Source organism: Tachyglossus aculeatus, chromosome 3 (assembly GCF_015852505.1).
Source record: "Tachyglossus aculeatus isolate mTacAcu1 chromosome 3, mTacAcu1.pri, whole genome shotgun sequence".
Lineage (NCBI taxonomy): Eukaryota > Metazoa > Chordata > Mammalia > Monotremata > Tachyglossidae > Tachyglossus > Tachyglossus aculeatus.
In genome coordinates, this window is record NC_052068.1 from 78,052,127 (window position 1) to 78,073,749 (window position 21,623).

Genomic DNA, 21,623 nt, shown 5'->3' on the forward strand with positions numbered 1-21,623 from the left:
CTCCCACTACAACCCAGCCCATACTTATTGTTCCGCTATTTCCAACCTACTCACTTTGTCTCACTCTCATTTCTCTCATCCTTGCTCACGTTCATTCATTCATTCATTCAATCCTATTTGTTCATTCATTCATTCAATCGTATTTATTGAGCACTTACTGTGTGCAGAGCACTGTACTAAGCATTTGGAAAGCACTTATCCCTCCAGCCTGGAACTCCCTCCCCCTTCATATCTGGCATATGAATCAATCAGTTATTTTTTATCTAATTGAACATTTACTCTGTGCAGAGCACTGTATTAAGCCCTTGAGAAGAGATCACTCTCCCCATCTTCAAAGCCCGACTAAAAGTTCATTTCCTTCAGGATGCCTTCCCTGACTAATCTCTCATTTCTCCATCCTGTTTTCCCCTCCCTTCTCTGTCATTTATACCCCTTAAGCACTTAGGTACTTACCCCCACCCAACACTTGGTATATATCCTTAAACTTAGTTGCCTCCCTTACCTGTAATAAATTTTAAATTCTGTCTCCTCCACTAAACTGTAAGCTTCTTGAAGGCAGGGATCATGCCTACTTACTTTATTGTACTCCCCAGAGTGCTTAGTACAGTACTTGACACAGTAAGTGCTCAATAAATACCAGAATGATTTATTGGTCTCAATCCAGGGACCACTGACCCTCTCACCTGGAAGAACACTATAGGCCCAGTGGGCAGGGGGTGGGGGAGGAAGCGCAACATACCTCCAAGGGACCCCATCTGTATTTGGCTTGTAAGATATTTTTCCTGCTTACTGTCGTCTAATAATGTTTCCCATTCAGTAGGAATCCTGAAAAATAGCTGGCTAACATGGGCAGCAAAGACTAGAGTGGCAACCAAGATGATCACTGCTGAATCCCTGCCAGTTCACAGTGCCTTGGCACTATGCCATAATCACTTGGATCATGATTGGATGTTGAACATAAAAAATCTATAAATACAAAAAATATATTAAAATTTGTAGATATAAAAATCTATGTAATACAATTGAATGAATGAATACATGTAATAATAAAAATAATGGTGGCATTTGTTAAGCACTTACTATGTGCATATGTACCTCTGGCTCCCAAGCCTGTGCTCTTTCCACTGAGCCACGCAGCTTCTCTATAATGATGGCATTTGTTAAGCACTTACTATGTGCCAAGCACTGTTCTAAGCACTGGGGAGGATACAAGGTAATCAGGTTGTCCCACGTGGGGCTCCCAGTCTTAATCCCCATTTTACAGATGAGGTAACTGAGGCACAGAGAAGTTAAGTGATTTGCCCAAAGTCGCACAGCTGACAAGTGGTGGAGTGGGATTAGAACCCAAGACCTCTGACTCCCAAGCCCGTGCTCTTTCCACTGAGCCATGCTGCTTCTCAAGAATATATATATGAATACATATTCATATATTTGTGTGCCCTTTGTAATATGCTGTACTCTCGCTTGCCTACAAATTAAGACTGTGAGCCCCATGTGGGACAGGGACTGTGTCCAACCTGATTAAATTAAATCTACCCTAGTACTTAGAACAGTGCTTGGCACAAAGAGAGAGCTTAACAAATACCATAATTATTATTATCCCTGCACTGGCAGGGACGACAGTGTAAATGGTTCTGAGGAAGCCACGAGCATTTTTTTAATGGTATTTGTTAAGTGCTTACTCTATGCCAGGCACCACGCTAAGCACTGAAATGGATACGTGATAATCAGGTTAGACAGAGTCCATATTCCACATGGGGCTCACAGTCTTAATCCCCGTTTTTACTGAGGCACAGAGACATGAAGTGACTTGCCCAAGATCACACAGGAGACAGGTACATATTTATTATTCTATTTATTTTATTAATGATGTGTCTAGCTATAATTCTATTTATCTCTTTTGATGCTATTGATGCCTGTCTACTTGTTTTGTTTTGTTGTCTGTCTCCCCACTTCTAGACAGTGCGCCCGTTGATGAGTAGGGATTGTCTCTATCTGTTGCCGAATTGTACTTTCCAAGCACTTAGTACAGTGCTGTGCACACAGTAAGCGCTCAATAAATACTATTGAATGAATGAATGAAGTGGCAGAGCTGGGATTAGAACCCAGATCCTTCTGACTCCCAGGGCCGGGCTCTATCCATTAGGCTACGGTGCTTATCTAGTGTTGTAATCAGTCCCTTAGAGCAGGTTCTCGGTCCTGAAGCCTGGACAGGAGAATTCATCCATCCAATTCTAGGCCGAAATGCTAAGCACAAAACAGTCCTGCCTCCGAATGGAAAGTGGATGGAGGCTTCGCCTAGCGACTGGTTCCCATGGTAACATTGTCCTGGGCTCTGTCTCTGGGCACCCTCTGGTGTTCCCAGGATGAACAGGCAGGCAGGAACACAACCTAGCCAAATTTAGCGGGAATATACAACCCTTCTGAGCCAGACAGATATCCATAATCAATCAATAGTATTTACTGAGTGTTTGCTTTGTGCAGAACACTCTACTAAGCCCTTGGGAGAGTACAGTACAACAGAATTGACAGAGAGGTCCCCTGCCCACAATCTGAGGAATGGTCCCCAAATCTCTGTCCAAGAAGGTGGGTAATTGCACGTTATGGTCAGATGACTTTGTGGAATATGCAGCAGGAATATGCAGACTGATTGCTGTTTTGAAACTGTGCAGTATTCAGTGAAACTGTGATCCGGTGGAATAGGGGTCACAGGCAGGTCACTATTGTGAAAATGGCCTGTTTGGCCAACTTGAGGAAGATTGGGCTATTGTTTCCTCAGTGACTTTGGGTCCAAGAAACTCACTAGAGCGTGAGGATTTCAGTACAACAGAGGTGTTAGGCACTATCCCTGTCCATAAAGAACTTACAATCTAGAGGGGGAGATAGGTGTTAAAATAAGGATAAGGGACATAGTAGAGTATCAAGGATATATATCCTTGCATCAATCAATCAGTCAATCATATTTATTGAGCGCTTACTGTGTGCAGAGCACTGTACTAAGTGCTTGGGAAGTACAAGTTGGCAACATATAGACACAGTCCCTACCCAACAGTGGGCTCACACTCTAGAAGAGTGGGCTCACAGTCTAGAAGGGGCTCACACCTGTATATATGTATGTATGTTTGTATGTATTTATTACTCTATTTTATTTGTACATATTTATTCTATTTATTTTATTTTGTTAATATGTTTTGTTTTGTTCTCTGTCTCCCCCTTCTAGACTGTGAGCCCACTGTTGGGTAGGGACCGTCTCTATACGTTGCCAACTTGTACTTCCCAAGTGCTTAGTACAGTGCTCTGCACACAGTAAGTGCTCAATAAATATGATTGAATGAATGAAATGAATGAAAAGGATATTTTCATAAGTACTGTGGGGCTATGGTGAATATCAATGTGCTTAAGGGATATACAACTTTCTCCATACTGCCTTTCTCCTCTTCTGTACTCAGGCAGATATTGAGAGGAATCAGTCAATATCCTGGGGGTGAAAGCCTTTCATATGTTTGAAAACTCTTTGTAAATAGCCCTCAGCCACCTCTTGGAGTAATAGTAGTAGTAATAGTTGTAGTAGAAGTAGTAGTAATAGTAGTAGTAGTAGCAACAGCATTTATTGAGCACCCACTGGGTGCAATGCATTGTACTAAGTTCTTGAAAAGTTCAAAGCAAGTGACACAGTTTTTGACCACAAAATGTTTACACTCATATGGAGGAGACAGGCATTAAAGTATTTAGAGAGTAATCAAAATAAATAATTGCATGCACAATTGCATAAGCACATATACCTACATGTTGAGGATGGCATACGTAAATAAGTGCTAGAGCTTGCTAGGAGGTTTATACTGTGCAGTTCTCGGAATTACTTGGGGAAGATATGTTGGAGGGGGTGGGCTTTCAGGAAAGCCTTTGACCTTGAGGAGGGAGTTCCAAGAAGGGGGAATAGTGCGTGTGAGGGGATGGAGGTAGGAGATTCGAGAGTGAGGAACAATTAGAATATCTTGGAACAAAAATAACTGTTTGGGGAGTAGTGGGTGAAGAGAGCATATATGTGATAGGCTCCCTGTGGGAAAGGATCATGTCCACCAATTCTATTGAGAAGCAGCATGGCCTAATGGAAAGAACACAGAACTGAGAGTTTCTAATCTCAGTTCTGGCACTTTCCTGCTTTGTGATGATGATGATGATGATGATGATGGTATTTGGTAAGTGCTTACTATGTGCCAAGCCCTGTTCTAAGCACTGGGGTAGATACAAGGTACAAGGTAGATTCAAGGTTGTCCCACATGGGGCTCACAGTCTTAATCCCCATTTTACAGATGAGGTAACTGAGTTTCAGAGAAGTTAAGTGACTTGCCCAAGGTGTCACAGCTGATAAGTGGTGGAGCCAGGATTAGAACCCATGACCTCTGAATCCCACGCTTGTGCTCGTGGGAGCTTGTGATCCTGAGCAAATCAGTTCACTTCTCTGGGCCTCAGTTTCCTCATCTGTAAAGTAGGAATTCAACACCTGTTCTTCCTCACCTTTAGACTATGAGCTCCACATGGAACAGGGACTGTGTCCCCTCTGTATCGTACCTATCACAATGTTTAGTACAGTGCTTGGCACATAATATGCACTCAATCAATATAACTGATTGGGGAGATGGAATTAATTGGTGGAGAGCCTTGAGTTTTTGCTTATTGCAGAAGGACAGGGAACACCACGGAGGGCCTTGGAGAGCAGAGAGATGTGTGCTGAGGAGCTCTGTAAGAAGCAGCGTGTCTTAGTGGAAAGAGAACAGGCCTGGGAATCAGAAAGACCTGGGTTCTAATCCCGTCTCTGCCACTTACCTGCTGTGAGACATTGGACAAGTCACTTAACTTCTCTGTGCTTCAGTTTCCTCAACTGTAAAATGGGAATTCAATACCTATTCTCCCTCCTACTTAAACTGTGAGCCTGATGTGGGACCTAATTATCTTTTATCTACCCCAGCTTAGTACAGTGCTTGGGACATAGATAGTGCTTAAAAAATACCACTAGAGCAATGCTCCAAAAAGAAGATAGATAGGAGAGCTATAGATTGGATAGATCTATATACAGATATAGATTGGAGGCAGGAGAGGGTGATAGAATAATCTAGTTGCAATGTAATCAGAGTTTGACCAAAGCGAAAGCTGTTTGGTTGGAGAGAAAGGGGTGGATCTCTCTTCATTTTCAACCTTTTTGTCATTTCTTTGCTGTCTTCTGAACTCCCTTCAAATCTTCCAGGACCTGGAGCCTAGAACCTGTCCTAGTTTCCCAATGAGAGTAAAGCGTGCCAAAACACGAGGATAGGGTGCTCACTGACGGACCTCATGAATTCCAGATAGAAACACACTCCATGCCATGCCTCTAACAGAACACGATGGATATCACAGGTGCCATTTTACATAAGTATGCCCAAGTTTGGTCTATCCCAGAAGACCCCAGACACCCCTCCACTTGCTCTAGAGGTTTCATCCTCCCCCCAGGCCTGTGTCAGAGCCGTGGAACTGAGCAGTAGAACCACACGTGGCACTTGTAATTTAAATTGAGCATCCTTCTCATCTCTTTCACCATCAACCTCTTGATCAAACCCTCCCTCCAGCCTGGAACTCCCTGCCACTTCATATCCAGCAGACCACTGCTCTCCTCATCTTCAGAGTCCTTCTGAAATCACAGTTTCCCTAGGAGAATCCCAACTCCACCATTTGTCTGCTGTGTGACCTTGGCCCAGTCACTTACTTCTCTGTCCCTTTACCCATTTGTAAAATGGGGATTGAAACCGTGAGCCCCAGGTGGGACAGGGACTGTGTCCAACCCGATTTTCTTGTATCCACCCCAGTGCTTAGTAAAGTGCCGGGCACATAGTAAGCACTTAACAAATACCATTATTGTTATTATTGTTCTTAGTATTAAGACCTTCCCTGATCAATCTCGTATTTCCCCACCCTATTTTTTCCCCTACTGCGTCACCTATACACTTGAGTCCTCTCACCCACTAAGCACTAATGTACACTCACCCACTCCTTCCCCACCACAGCACAAATGTACTTATCATTCAACTGTGGTGCTTCCCCGGACTGTAATTCATTTTAGTGTCTGTCTCCCTGGCTAGACTGTAAACTCCTTGAGTACTGGGATCATGTCTACTAACTCTTTTGTCCCCCCCCCCGCCCCCCCACCAAGCATTTAGTACAGTGCTCTGCCCAGAGGACATGCTCAGTAAATATTATTGATTGATTGATTTAAAAAGCCCAACATAAAAAGGTCCAGTCCTGTATAAGTACCGGAAAGGGCTAAAAACAGAGCTGAAAACGGAATTTCCCAGGATGTAACGGGATGAACGGGATGGGGGAAAGAAAACTTTCAAGTGTTAGAAGATTTTTGTTTTTGTTTTTTTAAAATGGTATTTGTTCAGTGCTTACTATGTGCCAGTCACTGTTCTAAGCATTGGGGTAGATACAACTAATCAGTTTGGATTCAGTCCATGTCCCACACCACCGCTGAAATCTCCCAGGTCACTAATGGCCCCTGAACCGCAATGTAGAGATCCCAGCTCAGGTCAACGGAGAAGGGGCCTCCACATTAATTAAGCAGCAGTAATGAAATTAACAATCTGCAGGGAGTTCAACACACTCAAAAATGGCCTCCACTAACAAGTGATTAATCCCCCAGGGGATTTCATTCATAATTGCTTAGGGTTCCCAACCCAGAGGTTAAATGGCAGCAGGGGCAGAGAGGCAGGGCTCAGTCCCCTGGAGCCTCCTCCTTATTAAGAGGGGACTTTGAGGAAAAACGGCTTCCTGGGAGCCGTCAAGTCTGGTGATTATAACGCTGCTAAACCTTGGCTTCAGGCACTGATTTTCTACATGAGTCAGGAAAGAGGGGGATGTCTGATATAAACAGTCAGAGCCCTGAACTTTTAGGGGAAAGAAAACTTTCAGGTGTTTTTTTGTGTGTTTTTTTTTAAATGGTATTTGTTCAGTGCTTACTATGTGCCAGTCACTGTTCTAAGCACTGGGGTAGACACAACTAATCAGTTTGGATTCAGTCCATGTCCACATGGGGCTCACAGTCCTAGTCCCCATTTTACAGATGAGGGAACTCAGGTACAGAGAAGTGAACTGACTTGCCCGTGGTCACACAGCAGATACGTGGCAGAGCCTCAATTAGAACCCAGGTCCTTCTGATTTCTGGGCCCATGCTTTAACCACTAGGCCAAGCTGCTTGGAAAGACCTGGCCATGATTCCCTTGGCTGATCGGGTGTAGAATTGTCCTTTGTCTTTGAAGAAGACACTTGTGATGGCGAGATGCAGTTGTTATGTGTGGGTGTGGCTGGAAAGATTGCTGTTGTGACCGCAGCTTCTTTCACACTGCGCCCACAGAAAAACTGCCCCGGGTTTGCAGCTGCAGGGGTCACATGTAGCCCTGGGCACTATTTTTGACTGCCGCCTGGACCCTTGGTGTGAATGGCTTCAAAACTCTCCATCACCTGGCCCCCTACTACCTCAACTCCCCTCTCTCCTCTACAGCCCAGTCGGCACCCTCCGCTCCTCTGCTGCTAACCTCCTCACTGTGCCTCGTTCTCGCCTGTCCCGCCGTCGACCCCTGGCCCACGTCTTCCCCCTGGTCTGGAATGCCCTCCCTCCATACATCCGCCAAGCTAGCTCTCTTCCTCCCTTCAAAGCCCTACTGAAAGCTCACCTGCTCCAGGAGGCCTTCCCAGACTAAGCCCCCTTTTTCCTCTCCTCCTCTTCATCCCCCCCACCCTACCTCCTTCCCCTCCCCACAGCACCTGTATATATGTTTGTACAGATTTATTACCCTATTTATTTTACTTGTACATATTTACTATTCTATTTATTGTGTTAATGATATGCATTTAGCTTTAATTCTATTTGTTCTGACGACTTGACACCTGTTCACATGTTTCGTTTTGTGATCTGTCTCTTCCTTCTAGACTGTGAGCCGGTTGTTGGGTAGGGACCATCTCTATATGTTGCTAACTTGTACTTCGCAAACACTTAGTACAGTGCTCTGCGCACAGTAAGTGCTCAATAAATACGATTGAATGAATTAATGAATGAGGCCTTCTTCACAAGCAGCATGGCCTAATGGATAAAGCATGGGCCTGGGAGTCAGAAGGGTCTGAGTTCTAATCCTGCCTCCACCACTTATCTGCTGTGAGACCTTGAGCAAGTCACTTCACTTTTCTGTGCCTCAGTTCCCTCATCTGTAAAATGGGGATTAAGACTATGAGCCCCAGTGGGACATGGATTGGGTCCAACATGATTAACTTGTATCTACCTTAGCACTTAATACAGTGCCTGGCACATAGTAAACATTTAACAAATACTGTTGAAAAAGAAAAATGCCCAGAAATGTTTGAGGCAAACAAGTCCCTTCCTGCTCCACTGCATTCTCACCAGTGGGCGATGTGGCGCAGTGGAAAGAGCCTGGGCTTTGGAGTCAGAGGTCATGGGTTCAAATCCCGGCTCCACCAGTTGTCAGCTGTGTGACTTTGGGCAAGTCACTTAACTTCTCTGTGCCTCAGTGACCTCATCTGTAAAATGGGGATTGACTGTCAGCCCCCCATGGGACAACGTGATCACCTTGTAACCTCCCCAGCACTTAGAACAGTGCTCTGCACTTAGTAAGTGCTTAATAAATTTCATTATTATTATTATTATTATTATTATTTTCTTGTACTGGAGCTGAATTACAGCCAGATCAGCTTACTTTCAGCCCTGATTAAGGTACTGCAGCTGCCTTCTCACTGATCTGCCTGGCTCCAACCTCCTCTGGTTTGATTTGAATTCCCCACTGCTGTGCATATCATCTTCTTGTAGCCCCATTCAGCACACATCTCTCCACCCTTCAGAAGCCTCCAGTATTTACCCATCTCCTTCTGTACAAACAGACGCTCCCTACTAAGGGCTTCAAAAGAAGCAGCATGGCCTAGTGGATAGAGTATGGGCCTGGGAATCAGAAGGACCTGGGTTCTAATCTGAGTTCTTCCACTTGTCTGCTGAATGACCTGGAGCAAATCACTTAACTTCTCTGTGCCTCATCTATAAAATTGGGATTAAAGATTGTTAGCCCTGTGTGGGACATGGACTGTGTCCAACCCTAATGTCTTGTACCTACCCCACTGCTTAGAACAGTACCTGACACATAGTAAGCACTTAAAAAATACCACAATTATTATTATTATCATTATTATTCAAGGCTCTCTACCAGCCTTATCCATCATATACGTCAGCTCACTATACCAGCTACTCCCCAGCTCACACATTTTGCCTCTTCAAAGCACACCTTTTAATTGTCCTTTGCTCTCGGCTCTCCTGCCTCTAAGCCATCACTCACACTGTTCCCCCATCCTAAAAATCCCTCCCCCTCACCAGACCACAGCTGCCCATCTTTAAAGCCTTCCTAAAATCCCACTTCCTCCAGGAAACCTTCCCAAAATAATTCACAACATCCTAGGGACATCGCTTCAACATCTATCCTTAGCTCTATCCCGTCCTCAACACTCATGCACATTTACATATTTATATTTATTAATAATAATAATTGTGGAGTTTGGTCAGCACTTACTGTGTACCAAGCACTGTACTAAGTTTGCAGGTAGGTACAACATCGTTAGGTCAGATACGGTCCCTGTACCTCATGGAGCTTGCAGTCTAAGTGTGAGAGAGACCTGAACTGGCTGTAACTCAGCTCCAGTATAAATTACAGATTTAATTTTGTAAATTCAAAGATTTATTCAGTAGTTTCATCCTGATGTGTTTCACTATTTCCTGCTATATCCTTGTTCTTCCTCTGGCTTGTGATACCTGTAAATATTTTTTGTCTGTCTCTTCTATTAGACTAAGCTCCTTAGGAGGAGTCTCTCTTCATTCAAATTTGCCAGACCTTAGCTCTCCCCTTAGTCATAGCCCTTCTGAAATCCCACCTCCTCCAGAGGCCTTCCCAATTACGTTTTCTTCTCCCCAATCCAGTTCACATCCTCCCAATCATCTCTGCACTTTTGATCCACCTCAGCATTTATTCACTCACAGCGTCCCTTAGTGATTTCATAAATATTGATTCACATACTTGACTACTTAAGTTCATCTTTCTAACTGTAAAATTATGTTGTGTCTATTTCCCCTTTAGATTTTAATCTTCTTGGGGCAGGGATTATGCCTCCTACATCTACTGAACTCCCAGGACCCTAAGTACAGTGGTCTTCACATAGTGAGCACTCAATAAATGCAATTGATTGATTGCTTGTTTAATTGAGAGCAGGGAATCTAGATCTTGTTACTGTTGTAATTCTCCCAAGTGCATTATACAGTGCCTAGCCCTCAATAAATACCATTAATTGATTGATTAATTAGGGGAAAGCTAGAAACTCAGGCCCAGAATAAGAGGAAAATAGCAATATGACACATTAACTTTGTCCATTTTTGTACGTATATTACTTTGACCTGGACCTAGCTCCATGAGGGTGTGAGGAGGCCAGGAAGTTCAGAGTTGTGACCCCTTCAGAGGTCACACACCTACCTAAAAGAGGCTCATCTCCAATCGCCCCAGTACCCCCTTCCCTTCCCATGCATCCCTGCCTTTTGGTTTTGTCTCAGGCAGTTCCAGGATTACCCACCGAGCTTCCTGCTGGTTATTCAAATAGTCATCCTACCTTTGCACTTTCTCTATGGCTCTAATAATAGTCATCATTGTCATCATCATTACTTGTTAAGCTCTTACTATATGCCAAGCACTGTACTGAGGGCTGGGGTAGATAAAGGATAATTAGGTCCCACCAGGGGCTCACATTCTCACCTTCTGGCTCTGATCTCCATGACTGGAAAACCTTGGAAACATTAATGACAGTGAGGAGAGAAAACAGGGCTTGGATTTTGGTCGTCTCCGTGAAACTGATTCTAGTAAACTGATTCTAGGAAACCAAGGGCAGTGGCAGTTGGATTAGGCGATTCAAAGTGTGAGCTAAACTGAGAAAGAAGTCAGACTCAGATCAAGTTCAGGCAGATAGTCTGTTGGTACAAACTGGCAACAGCTACAAAACAGAATATCTGTGCACATCTCTAATTCAAAGTCTTGGATCCCACTCTGGGAGGCTGGAAATTGATGATTATATTTTAAAACCCTGATCTAGAATACGGAGAAGAAAAGCTTTAAAATGACCTTTAAATGTTCTTTAAAAGAAGGTAGTGTGAGAGCGTATGGAAATATGGTTAATGTCCTATTGCACTCCAAGCCACCTTTTATTTAATGGCATTTGTTAAGTGTTTGCTATGGAATGGCACTTAGTAGCTCTCCCAAGCACTTATCACAGAGCCCTACAAACAGAGAATGCTCAATAAATGCCATTGATATTGATATATATGGCTTCTATATCACTGGGGAAGATGAAAAGTAATCAGCTAGGACATAGTCCCTCTCCCCACATGGGACTCTTACCACCATTTTACAGATGAAGTAACTAAAGCACAGAGGAGTTAAGTGACTCGCCCAAGATCACACAACAGACAAATGAAGGTGCCAGGATTAGAGCCCAGGTCTTTTTGACTCCTGGGCCCGCAGTCTCTCCACTAGGCCACACTGCTTCTCCATCAGATAAGAAGACAGAAGTGCTCAGTGAACAAAGAGTAATTAGCAGCAGCATAATTTCCAAGTCCTTAGCAATGTTGATTAAGACAATGCAATATTTAACTACTAGTTCTTGGAAAAAGAGTGCCAACTTATCTCTATAAAGTTTGTGAATTCCAGAAAAATCCTCGAAAGTTGGAAATTCTTGATTAAAATCAGTTTATTTGCTGACACGCAGCAAGAAAAATTGATAGCAGTCCTGAATGACTCTTTCCTGGTAAGATACAGAAAAAAAAGTTTACGAGCTCCAGAAGTCCGCATTTTTTCATTGGGGTTCATTCATTAGTTTGTCCAGATTCTGGACCTCCCTCGATCACTGGAGCCTTTCCTGCTACTTGTATAGACACATTCATATTGGTCCAAAGCCTCAGCGCCTTCACTGAAGAGCTGAAACAAGCCATTAATGCTTGTCTTTGATGTGAGATCTGTGTCAAAATATCCTGTGCTTCAAAAAGTTGGCTCTGTCAGGGGTCAGCAGAAAATTTGGACAAGATGGTTGTTGATTTAATTATTGACATTAGTCTGGGAGGACTTTCAGCAAGAAACAAGCCGATATAATGCTCTGTGTTTAAACCCCATTAAAATGTCTTTCATTGCACAACCGATTTTTCTCACTTTCTCCTTCTTTCCTCCTTGATCCCATTCCCATCCTTGGGGCTCCCATTTCCCATCTGGGTCCTCTTTATCCCATTGACAAGTGCGGCAACAGTCTTCTGATGATGTGCAGGGCAGATCACCTCTCTTGGGATATGGTGTCTCCAGCACCACTGTCCTTCCCCCAAAGGCTGGGGAACAGACGGGGCAGCACCCACTCAAGTAGAATCAAGGCCTTTCCAAGGTTTTCTAATCCCTCTGTAATGTGGAAAAGAGCAAGGAGAACTTAGTGCAAGACACACTGGTGATGATGAAGCAGCATGGCGGAGTGGATAGAGCATGGGCCTGAGAGTCAGAAGGTCACGACTTCTAATCCCGGCTCCGTTACTTGTCTGTTGTGTGACCCTGGGCAAGTCACTTCACTGCTCTGTGTCTCAGTTACCTCACCTATAAAGTGGAGATTGAAACTGTGAGCCCCACATGACACAGGGACTATGTCCAACCTGATTTGCTTGTATCCACCCCAGTGCTTAGTACAGTGTCTGACACATAGTAAGTGCTTAACAAATACTATAATAATAATAATTATTATTATTCTCTGTGCCTCAATTACCTCATCTGTAGAATGGGGATTGAGACTGTGAGCCCCATGTAGGACAGGGACTATGTCCAACCCGATTTGCTTGTATCTACACCAGCGCTTAGTACAGTGCTTGACACATAGTAAGTGCTTAACAAACACCATAATCAACATCATCATCATCATCCAGGGAAACCCAAGCACTTTAGAAAGATCTCAGCCACAGTCCCCCAGCTGCAAATCTATTTTCCCTCCCAGGGATGGCCTGAATAAATGGAGTAATGGAAGCAATGCACCCCACTCCTATGTCCCCAGAATTCATTGAATCATAGTGATGGTATTTGTTAAGCACTTATTTTATGTTGTCTATGCACCTGGATCTGTGCCCTTTGGACATCGATAGTCACTTATATACATATCTGTAAATTATTTATATAGTTGTCTGTCTCCCCTTCTAGAACGTAAACTCAGCGTGGGCAGGGGAGATATCTACCAACTCTGTTGCACTGTACTCTCCCAGGCACTTAGTAACTCTCCCAATCACTTAGCACCAGTGCCCTGCACACAGAGAGATTGATTATCAAGCACTATTCTAAACTCTGGAGTAGATAAAAGATCATCAGGTCAGACACAGCCTCTGTCCCTCATCAGGTTCACAATCTAAAATGAAGAAACTGAAGCACAGAGAAATTAAGTGACTTGCCCAAGGTTACACAGCAGGCAAGCAGCAGAGCCAGGATTAGAATTGATCCCAGGTCCCCTGACTCCAGGGCCTGTGCCTTTTCCACTAGGCCACACTGGAAAGGACTCTTTTATGCAAGGCCTCCAATCACTCCTAATTGGATCTGAACTGATTCCATTGTATCTATCCTAGTGCTTAGTACAGTGCTTGACCTATATTGCTATTATTATTATTCCAGGAATGCTTTGGTATTGATCTCCGAAGACCCTATTCTGTTTTGTTTCTGATATTGATTTCTGCTGCACTCTTTATGATTTTACCTTCCTGTTTGTGGTGTTTAATGTTTGTATGTTTAGGGGTTTGTATTTGCCTTTTTCTCACTTTAGAGGGTAAACTCTTCAGATCAGGCATTGCATCTTGCTCTTCTTTTGTAACTCTCTTTTGCCCATTGTCAGACAGTGCTCAGTCCGCAGTGAATCCTTTGCTGAAGTTGTAGCCATCTCAATAATTGGAACTGAAGTTAGGAGACAACTGGAGATATAGCCCTTGGAGTTTTTTTATGTTATTTATTAAACATGTATTATGTACCTGGCACTGTACTAAGCTCTGAGGTAGATACAACTTATTAGGTTGGACATAGTCCCTGTGTCCTTCCTGTGATAGTCCTCACAGTCTTAATCCCCATTTTACCGATGAAGAAACTGAGGCACAGAGAAGTCAAGTGACTTACCCAAGGTCACGCAGCAGGCAGGTGACAGAGCTAGGATTAGAACCCAGGCCCTTCTTACTCCCAGACCCGTGCTCTATCCACTGGGCCATGCTGCTGCTCATTGATTAGGGGTGACATTGGTAAGTGGCTAGTACTTACCCAATTTATAGATGAGAAAAACTGGGCCCATAAAAGATAGCCCCTTGCACCACAGAACAGCGTGGCTCAGTGGAAAGAGCACGGGCTTTGGAGTCAGAGGCCGTGGGTTCAAATCCCAGCTCTGCCACTTGTCAGCTGTGTGACTTTGGGCAAGTCACTTCACTTCTCTGGGCCTCGGTTCCTTCATCTGTAAAATGGGGATGAAGACTGTGATGTGAGCCCCTCGTGGGACAACCTGATTACCTTGTATCTACCCCAGCGCTTAGACCAGTGCTTTGCACATAGTAAGCGCTTAACAAATACCAACATTATTATTATTATTATTATGAAATTGTGACCACACCAAAAAGCCCACAGCTCTTTATTCTAAGTTTCTTCCTCTTCTGCTTGTTCTAGACGCATTAGATATGGTACAGACTTGGAAGAAAGGTGGTGGAAGCGAGTGGGATAAGACTTTCTGAAAGGTTTTGCTCCCACTGTGAGACTCACCAGGAGGGGCAGCTTTTCCACCTGGACCCAGAAATCAATCAATGGTATTTATTGAGCGCTTAGTATGGGCCAAGCACTATACTTGAGCGCTTAGGAGAGTACAGTACAACAGAGTTAGTAGACCTGTTCCCTCCCCACGAGGAACTTATAGTCTAAAGGAATCCAGCTGAGGATGGCCTGGTAAGGACCCCCTTCACACACTAGTAACTAGACCATGAGCTTGCTGTGGGCAGGAATGTGTCTGTTTGTTGTTCTATTGTTCTCCCCTAAGTGCTTAATACAGTGCTTTGCATACAGTAAGTGCTCATTAAATATGCTTGAATGAATGAATAGGCACACCTTTTGTTCTTTGATCATTTGGGAGCCTGGCTTGGCTTGGATTTTTCTTGTGTACAGTTCATCCTGACGTGACTGTTTTGGATCTTTTTTGAAAAAAAGAAAAAAAATCCGATCCTGATTTTGAAAGTGCTGAAGCGGGTGTGTGAGAATGGGTTTTGTAAATTCTCGAGACCAAGCACCATGTCTCCTGTTTCCTTTGGAAGGCTCCTTGGGGCTCAGAATTATGCATACTGCCCTCTGTGAGCACTCAGCCTGTTGACTCACAAGCTGATGGTTTAGAATGGGACTTGCATAGGGAGAAGCCATTATATCACTCTTCTCCTTATTAAAAACACCCAGAGGCTAATAAACTAATGTAATGTCCCATAAATAAACAAATTAAAATGGAAGATTGACCAAGAATTTGGGTTGGGATGTGGGGAGAATTGGCTAATCAACCCTCACAGCAGTTGGATGAGGAACTTATTAACCCTCTAAGTGCACTGATCAACCACAGGGAAGTGGCTATTACATTGCGTTATTGGGCACCCTTCATTTTCCAAAGTGAATTTTTCATTCTTGCTATAGAGAAGAGAAAGTTTAGAGAGAGTTTTCTGATTTGTTTCTTCACCTCTCTCCCACCCAGAGACGACAGACCTTACCCTAAGGAAAGGAGATTTGTATCTATTTGTGGATCTATTTCTGCTGTTAGGTGTAAGTACAAAGCAAAGAGAAATAAGGGGAGGTAGAATACTGTGTTGGGTTAAGAATTTAGGAAGTCTTCCAAAATGGCTCACCAGCCACAACCTCTCACCTGCCTTTCAATCCCATCTCTACATGACTAACTTTCTCGCACCTCAAACAGCTGAACTCCTCTTTCCTTCTAAGCCACTTTGTCTGCTTAACTTTTCCATTATGATGGACATATATTCGCCTCCTTGGCATTGTTTTTGATTCCTCATTTTCCAGATTCTCCATTCTTCTCCACTCTTATGGTCACCTCCCTTGTTGGAGCTCTTGTCACATCATAAGTGTATTTATTACTGTAATGGTCTCCTTCTTGGCTTCCCTGCCTCCATCCTGAGAAGCAGCGTGGCTCAATGGAAAGAGCATGGGCTTTGGAGTCAGAGGTCAGGGGTTCAAATCCCAGCTCTGCCAATTGTCTGCTGTGTGACTTTGGGCAAGTCACTTAACTTCTCTGTGCCTCAGTTACCTCATCTGTAAAATGGGGATGAAGGCTGTGAGCCCCCTGTGGGACAACCTGATCACCTTGTAACGTCCCCAGCACATAGTAAGTGCTTAATAAATGCCATTATTATTATTATTATCCTCTCCCCTTTTCAGTCTATCCTACATACAGCTTCCCAGGTCACCTTCCTATCTGTACCAAACCACATTCCTCCCCACCTTCAAAGCCCTCTTAAAAAGCTGCCTCTTCTAGGAGGCATTCCATTCCATTCATTCATTTATTCAATCATATTTATTGAGAGCTTACTGTGTGCAAAGCACTGTACTAAGCACTTGGGAAGTACAAGTTGGCAGCATATAAAGACAGTCCCTACCCAACAATGGGCTCACAGTTTAGAAAGGAGAATTCCATAATTAGCCCCCACCTTCTGAATCATGTCATTCCATCTGTCAGCCATTCTTAGCACTCATGTAGTTATATATTTGTGTATGTATATATATATATTATATATATATGTTTGTATGTGTATGTACCTATATATACATGCCAGTATATGTATATTTATCATTACCTACCTACCCTTTTATACATCTATCTTCATCTGTCTCAAGCTAATGGCCTTATTATCAGTTCTATCTAGTTCTTATTATTTATTCCTACTGTATGTTTGCAATTTGTGCCTACCTGTCTCCCTCATGAGGCTAAAAGCTGCTAGGGGGTAGAACCTTGCCTTGTACTTCTGCTCTATGTTCCCAAGTCCTTGGTATAGTGTTCTGCATACAAAAGCTCAATAAGTACTGATGATGGTGATGATGATGATGATGGTGGTGATGATAGTGAATGAAATCACCAGGTGAACCACCGATGTCCCAGTTCTGTCTGTCTGTGACAGAGCCATGCACAATTAGACATGTTCCACCTGAAAGGCAATACTGTGTTGTTTGGGCAAAAGCATTCCTCTACCTGGTATTCTTTGCCTACTGAAAGTTGGCAAGGGTGGGAATCTGGCAAAATGGAAGACTTTTGTCTGGAAATCTCCTCTTGATTTGACAGGGCTGGCATTGAAAAAAGAATTCTGTTGGCACTTTTTGTGGAGTTAAATTGGGGCCCATGTTTGGGGGACAAATATTTGCCCTTACACTCTAGTTAATTCCTTCCTAAAATGTGTGGTGTTGTTCAGACTGTAAGCTCATTGTGGGTAGGAATATCACTGTTTACTATTGTGTCATAATTTCCCAAGTGCTCAATATAGTGCTCTGCACACAGTAAACACTTCATAAATACAACTGAAGGAATGAATGATTCAAGTGTTGTGACCAATTGCAAAGCACTCCTGCAGTGCCTGATTAGTGAAAACCTTGAGGGGGTGATTGGTAGACTTTCTGAAGCAAAAGTCATTACTTTAAAGAATTGTTGTAGCAGGATTATCTGGATGAGGTTGACATCTATATTCATAAATGCACAGTGTGGCCAAGAAGCATAGTTGTTACTGCTACATTAGTTCGGGCAAAAGCATCTCTTCTCATTTTTTTCTCTCTCTTTGTTTTTCTTGGGGATGGGTGTGCAGAGTGAAATGGATGAGAACCAGATCCAGATGGCTGGGGATGATGTGGATTTGCCAGAAGACCTCCAGAAAATGGTGGATGAAGATCAAGGAGAAGAAGAAGACAAGGATTCCATTCTAGGACAGTTACAGAATCTCCAGAACATGGACATGAACACGCTGAAAGAAAAAGCCCAGGCCACCTTCACTGAGATTAAGCAGACGGCTGAGCAAAAATGTTCGATGATGTAAGAGAGAGAGGGTGGGGGTGGGAAGGGAGGAAGAGATGTGAATTGGAGAATTTGCTGGTTCCCTAAGGCTACCAGCCAAAGGAAAGTCAAAGGCAAATGACAGGATTCTATTTTTTTGATTATCCAGAGTATCATGCATGTAAAACTAATGCAGAGAGAGTCATGTCACAGTGTTAAATCTTTAGAAGTAAGTAGGTGAAAGTAGTAGAATTGTCTACCCCACCCTGTAGCTCACCTAGCATGCTGTTAACCTGAGTAAATTTTAAATCATAAAACAAGTGTGTTAAATTTCAACTTCGAAAGGGTCAGATAAGTCATATCTCCTCAGTAGTCTTTGATTAATGAAATACATCCAGTACTGCTCCCCCAGATCAGCATAACCCTTCAACCCCGTAATACTGGGCACCAGCATTATTTGATTAACCAATCTATCATTAGCATTTATGGAGCACCTTCTCTGTGCAGAGCACTTAAAAAAGTACAATAGAATTAGCAGACATGATCTCTGCCCTCAAGGAACATACAATCTAGCAGGAGCATTTTAGTAGTTTAGATACAGGGACATTTTCCTTAATTATAAGTCTTTGGTGTTTTATTTGACTGGATAATTGCAATAAGGTGGACCTGACCCATCTTACATGTTCATTATCTAAAAAAAAAAACAATAAAAGCAGAAAAGATGGTAAAATGACACTTATACCAAAGGCATCTTTGTGTGTATGTGTGAGCGTGTGTGTGTGTGTGTGTGTGTGTGTGTGTGTGTGTGTGTAGGATGGTCCAGGAGTGTCAGTTCCACTCCAGTATGATGATGACCATCCTTAACCTGAACCCACATCCATGAAGGAGGCAGCAGTAACCCAAGTATTAAAGATAACTAGGTCCTGAGGCAGCCTTTCTCCGGGACTTCCAATTCAGATTTCATTCATGAGTGCGTGGAGCGAGCGTGAGTTTGGAAGATCATTTTTCATTAGGAAATTCTATGTCTGGCCTGAATCTGTAGAAGCAGGCGGATCTCGACAAGTGCCAGAGCGACCAAACCTTGGATTTTCCTGTGCAGGCAGCATTGACGTTCTGAATGTCTCCCGCTGCTTATATCATCTTCAGGCCAAATATTAGGCTCTGCTACCAGACACCCACCTGATTGCCTAGAGAATTACAGGCTTTTCCACCCCCTTCTAGCCATGACTCTCCACTTTGCTAACTTTCAGAGAGATCTCAAGGCAGAGCACCAGAGTCTGGACAGACTTGTGGCAAGCACAAGCCCGGAGGGTCAGGGGTCTTCCAGCATGCCCAGGTGGAAACCTGTTGAATAGGGGCCTCCCTGGGGCCATTAGTAGAAACAGTTTCCCAACAAAGCATCCTGCCCAAATAGACCTAGCCTATTTCTTTATAGGCTTTCTGGGTGGAATCGATAAAGCAAGAACAATTCTATCATCACCTTATGGCTAACCAACAAGTGAATTGGACCTTGTTTGTACCATGAAAGTGCAGCTGTAATCTCTGAAATTAGTTTTTCCCACACAGCAGATGTGGCCTTTGTGCCAGTTTGTTTGTGCCTTTTCTTTTCTTTTTTGTTTTTAATGGTATTTGTTAAATACTTACTGTGTGCCAGGCACTGCATTAAGCACTGGTGAAGATACAAGCTAATCAGATTGGACACAATCTCTGTCCCACACAGGGCTCACAGTCTTAATCCCCATTTGACAGATGAGATAACTGAGGCACAGAGAAGTTAAGTGACTTGCCCAAGGTCACACAGCAGAGAAGTGGCTGAGCTGGGATTAGAACCCATGACCTTCTGACTCCTGGGCCTGTGCTGTATCCACTAGACCACACTGCTTCTCTCCTTGCTGCTGTCTCAATGCTGCTTCATTGCACAAATGCTGGGTTCAGAAAAAGAACCATGTTCTACCATTTTCCAGAGTTTCCCGGGCACTTTCATAATCCAAATTATCCAGTCTCCTGGACCGAGAACTCCTGAGAATTTGCTGCCATAATTTAGAGAAAGAGCTTGCTCTGGCTGAGCCACAGACCGAGTTCTTCAACCCCTTTACTGCAATGCTATTGTTTACCATATTGGGAGAGAATTCTGGGAGGGGATCCTCGATTCTGACCCAACAACAGAGCAGAGAGATATTCTAGGTCTTGGGGCTCTGAACTGTCGCTGTTCATGTGGCACTAGGCAGGTGTTACAGAAACCCAGGTTTGATTTTGAAGAGAAGACAACAGAAATGATTATCTTGAGAGCACAAGGATGAGGCCACTCTGGATCCCTGGATTCCCCCATCATTGGGCTGCTTTGTTTCAGAATGGTATGGGTGTGAAAGTTGACCTAGCGGATGATCCAGGGCAACCAAGGCCTTGGAGCCTACTGGAAAGCAGCAGTCTGATCCTTGAGTGAACCCCAGTGGATCCCCTGAGATCACCTGAAGGTAAGATTACTGTCCCTGAGTGACCCCCAAACTCCCTGCAGTCACATTAACACTAAGCAGTGTATTTGCTGCCCCAGCTAAACCTCTAAAAGTCCATATCACTTTCATTTTCCTGATATTTAGAAACTGGGTCTTGGGGCTTTTAAACAGCACTGATTGTTCTTTAGAACTTGGCTCTAATGGGATTTCACAGGACAGAAGCACAGACCCACAAGATCTTGCAGACTCCACTTGTCAGAGAGGGTGAGATGCAGATAGAAACTGAGACTGGGAGTCAAGGAATCAGTCATATTTACTGAGCACTTACTGTGTTGCAGGGCACTGTACTAAGTGCTTGGAAGAATACACCATAACAATGTAATAGACAGATTCCCTGCCTAAGAGAGTCACAGGGCTCCATTTCTGCTCCTTGGGCATCCTATTGCTTAGCCCTGAGCAAGTCATTTTACCACTCTGTCCTCCCCTTGTCTCTCTCAGAGGGCTGCATTTAGAGGAACGATGAGCATCTTAAGGTACTTTAAGATGTTTCCCCAAAGTAGAAACATGTTATTTTAAATGCAAAGTATTCCCATTAGTCTTAAGTTCATGGGGAAACGATGCCCAGAGATACAATTAAAACCTTGAAAGAAGTGGAAGGATCAATCTAATAAATCTGAAACCTTGGGACTTGATGTAACTTCCAGGTACCTCTTTAACCTAATCCAAGGACAGATGAGCACTTGGAGGCAGTAATATGTCTTTCCTATGCCTCCCACCAAAGGCCCCTACTCCATGGTTCTTATGTAAACTTCATAAACTTCACTCCTCTGGAGGAGGTCACTCAAAGATGTATTGGGGCTCCAGGCCTGCCCATGAGAAGACTGTATAGGTGACTTTTTCCTCCTGTACAACTGACATATTGTATAGCCTTGTCCTCAAACACAAATGCAAGCAGGCAATGTCTTTTTCATCGGGAACTTGAGAAAAATGCAATAGAAGAACCCCAAGTGATGCTGTGCCTTCATTTTCAATTATCATCCATGAGTC

General features: G+C 43.6%; 1 protein-coding gene across 4 annotated transcripts in view; it reads left to right on the forward strand.

Annotated features, from left to right (window-relative positions):
* CPLX4 (complexin 4) overlaps positions 1-18,851 on the forward strand; it is a 39,923-nt gene extending 21,072 nt beyond the window's left edge. The window contains exons 1-3 of one of the 4 annotated variants that reach the window (XR_005449823.1): positions 2,489-2,586; positions 15,829-15,896; positions 17,939-18,027. Coding sequence is in view for 1 of the 4 variants with exons in the window: in XM_038744058.1 (XP_038599986.1) it covers positions 17,939-18,166 (228 nt within the window). In the remaining 3 variants the exon portion in view is untranslated. Of the gene's footprint in view, positions 1-2,488; positions 2,587-15,828; positions 15,897-17,938 lie in introns of those variants that run through there. The other 3 variants (XR_005449822.1, XR_005449824.1, XM_038744058.1) reach the window with 3 other exon arrangements.
* Positions 18,852-21,623: the final 2,772 nt, after the last annotated feature.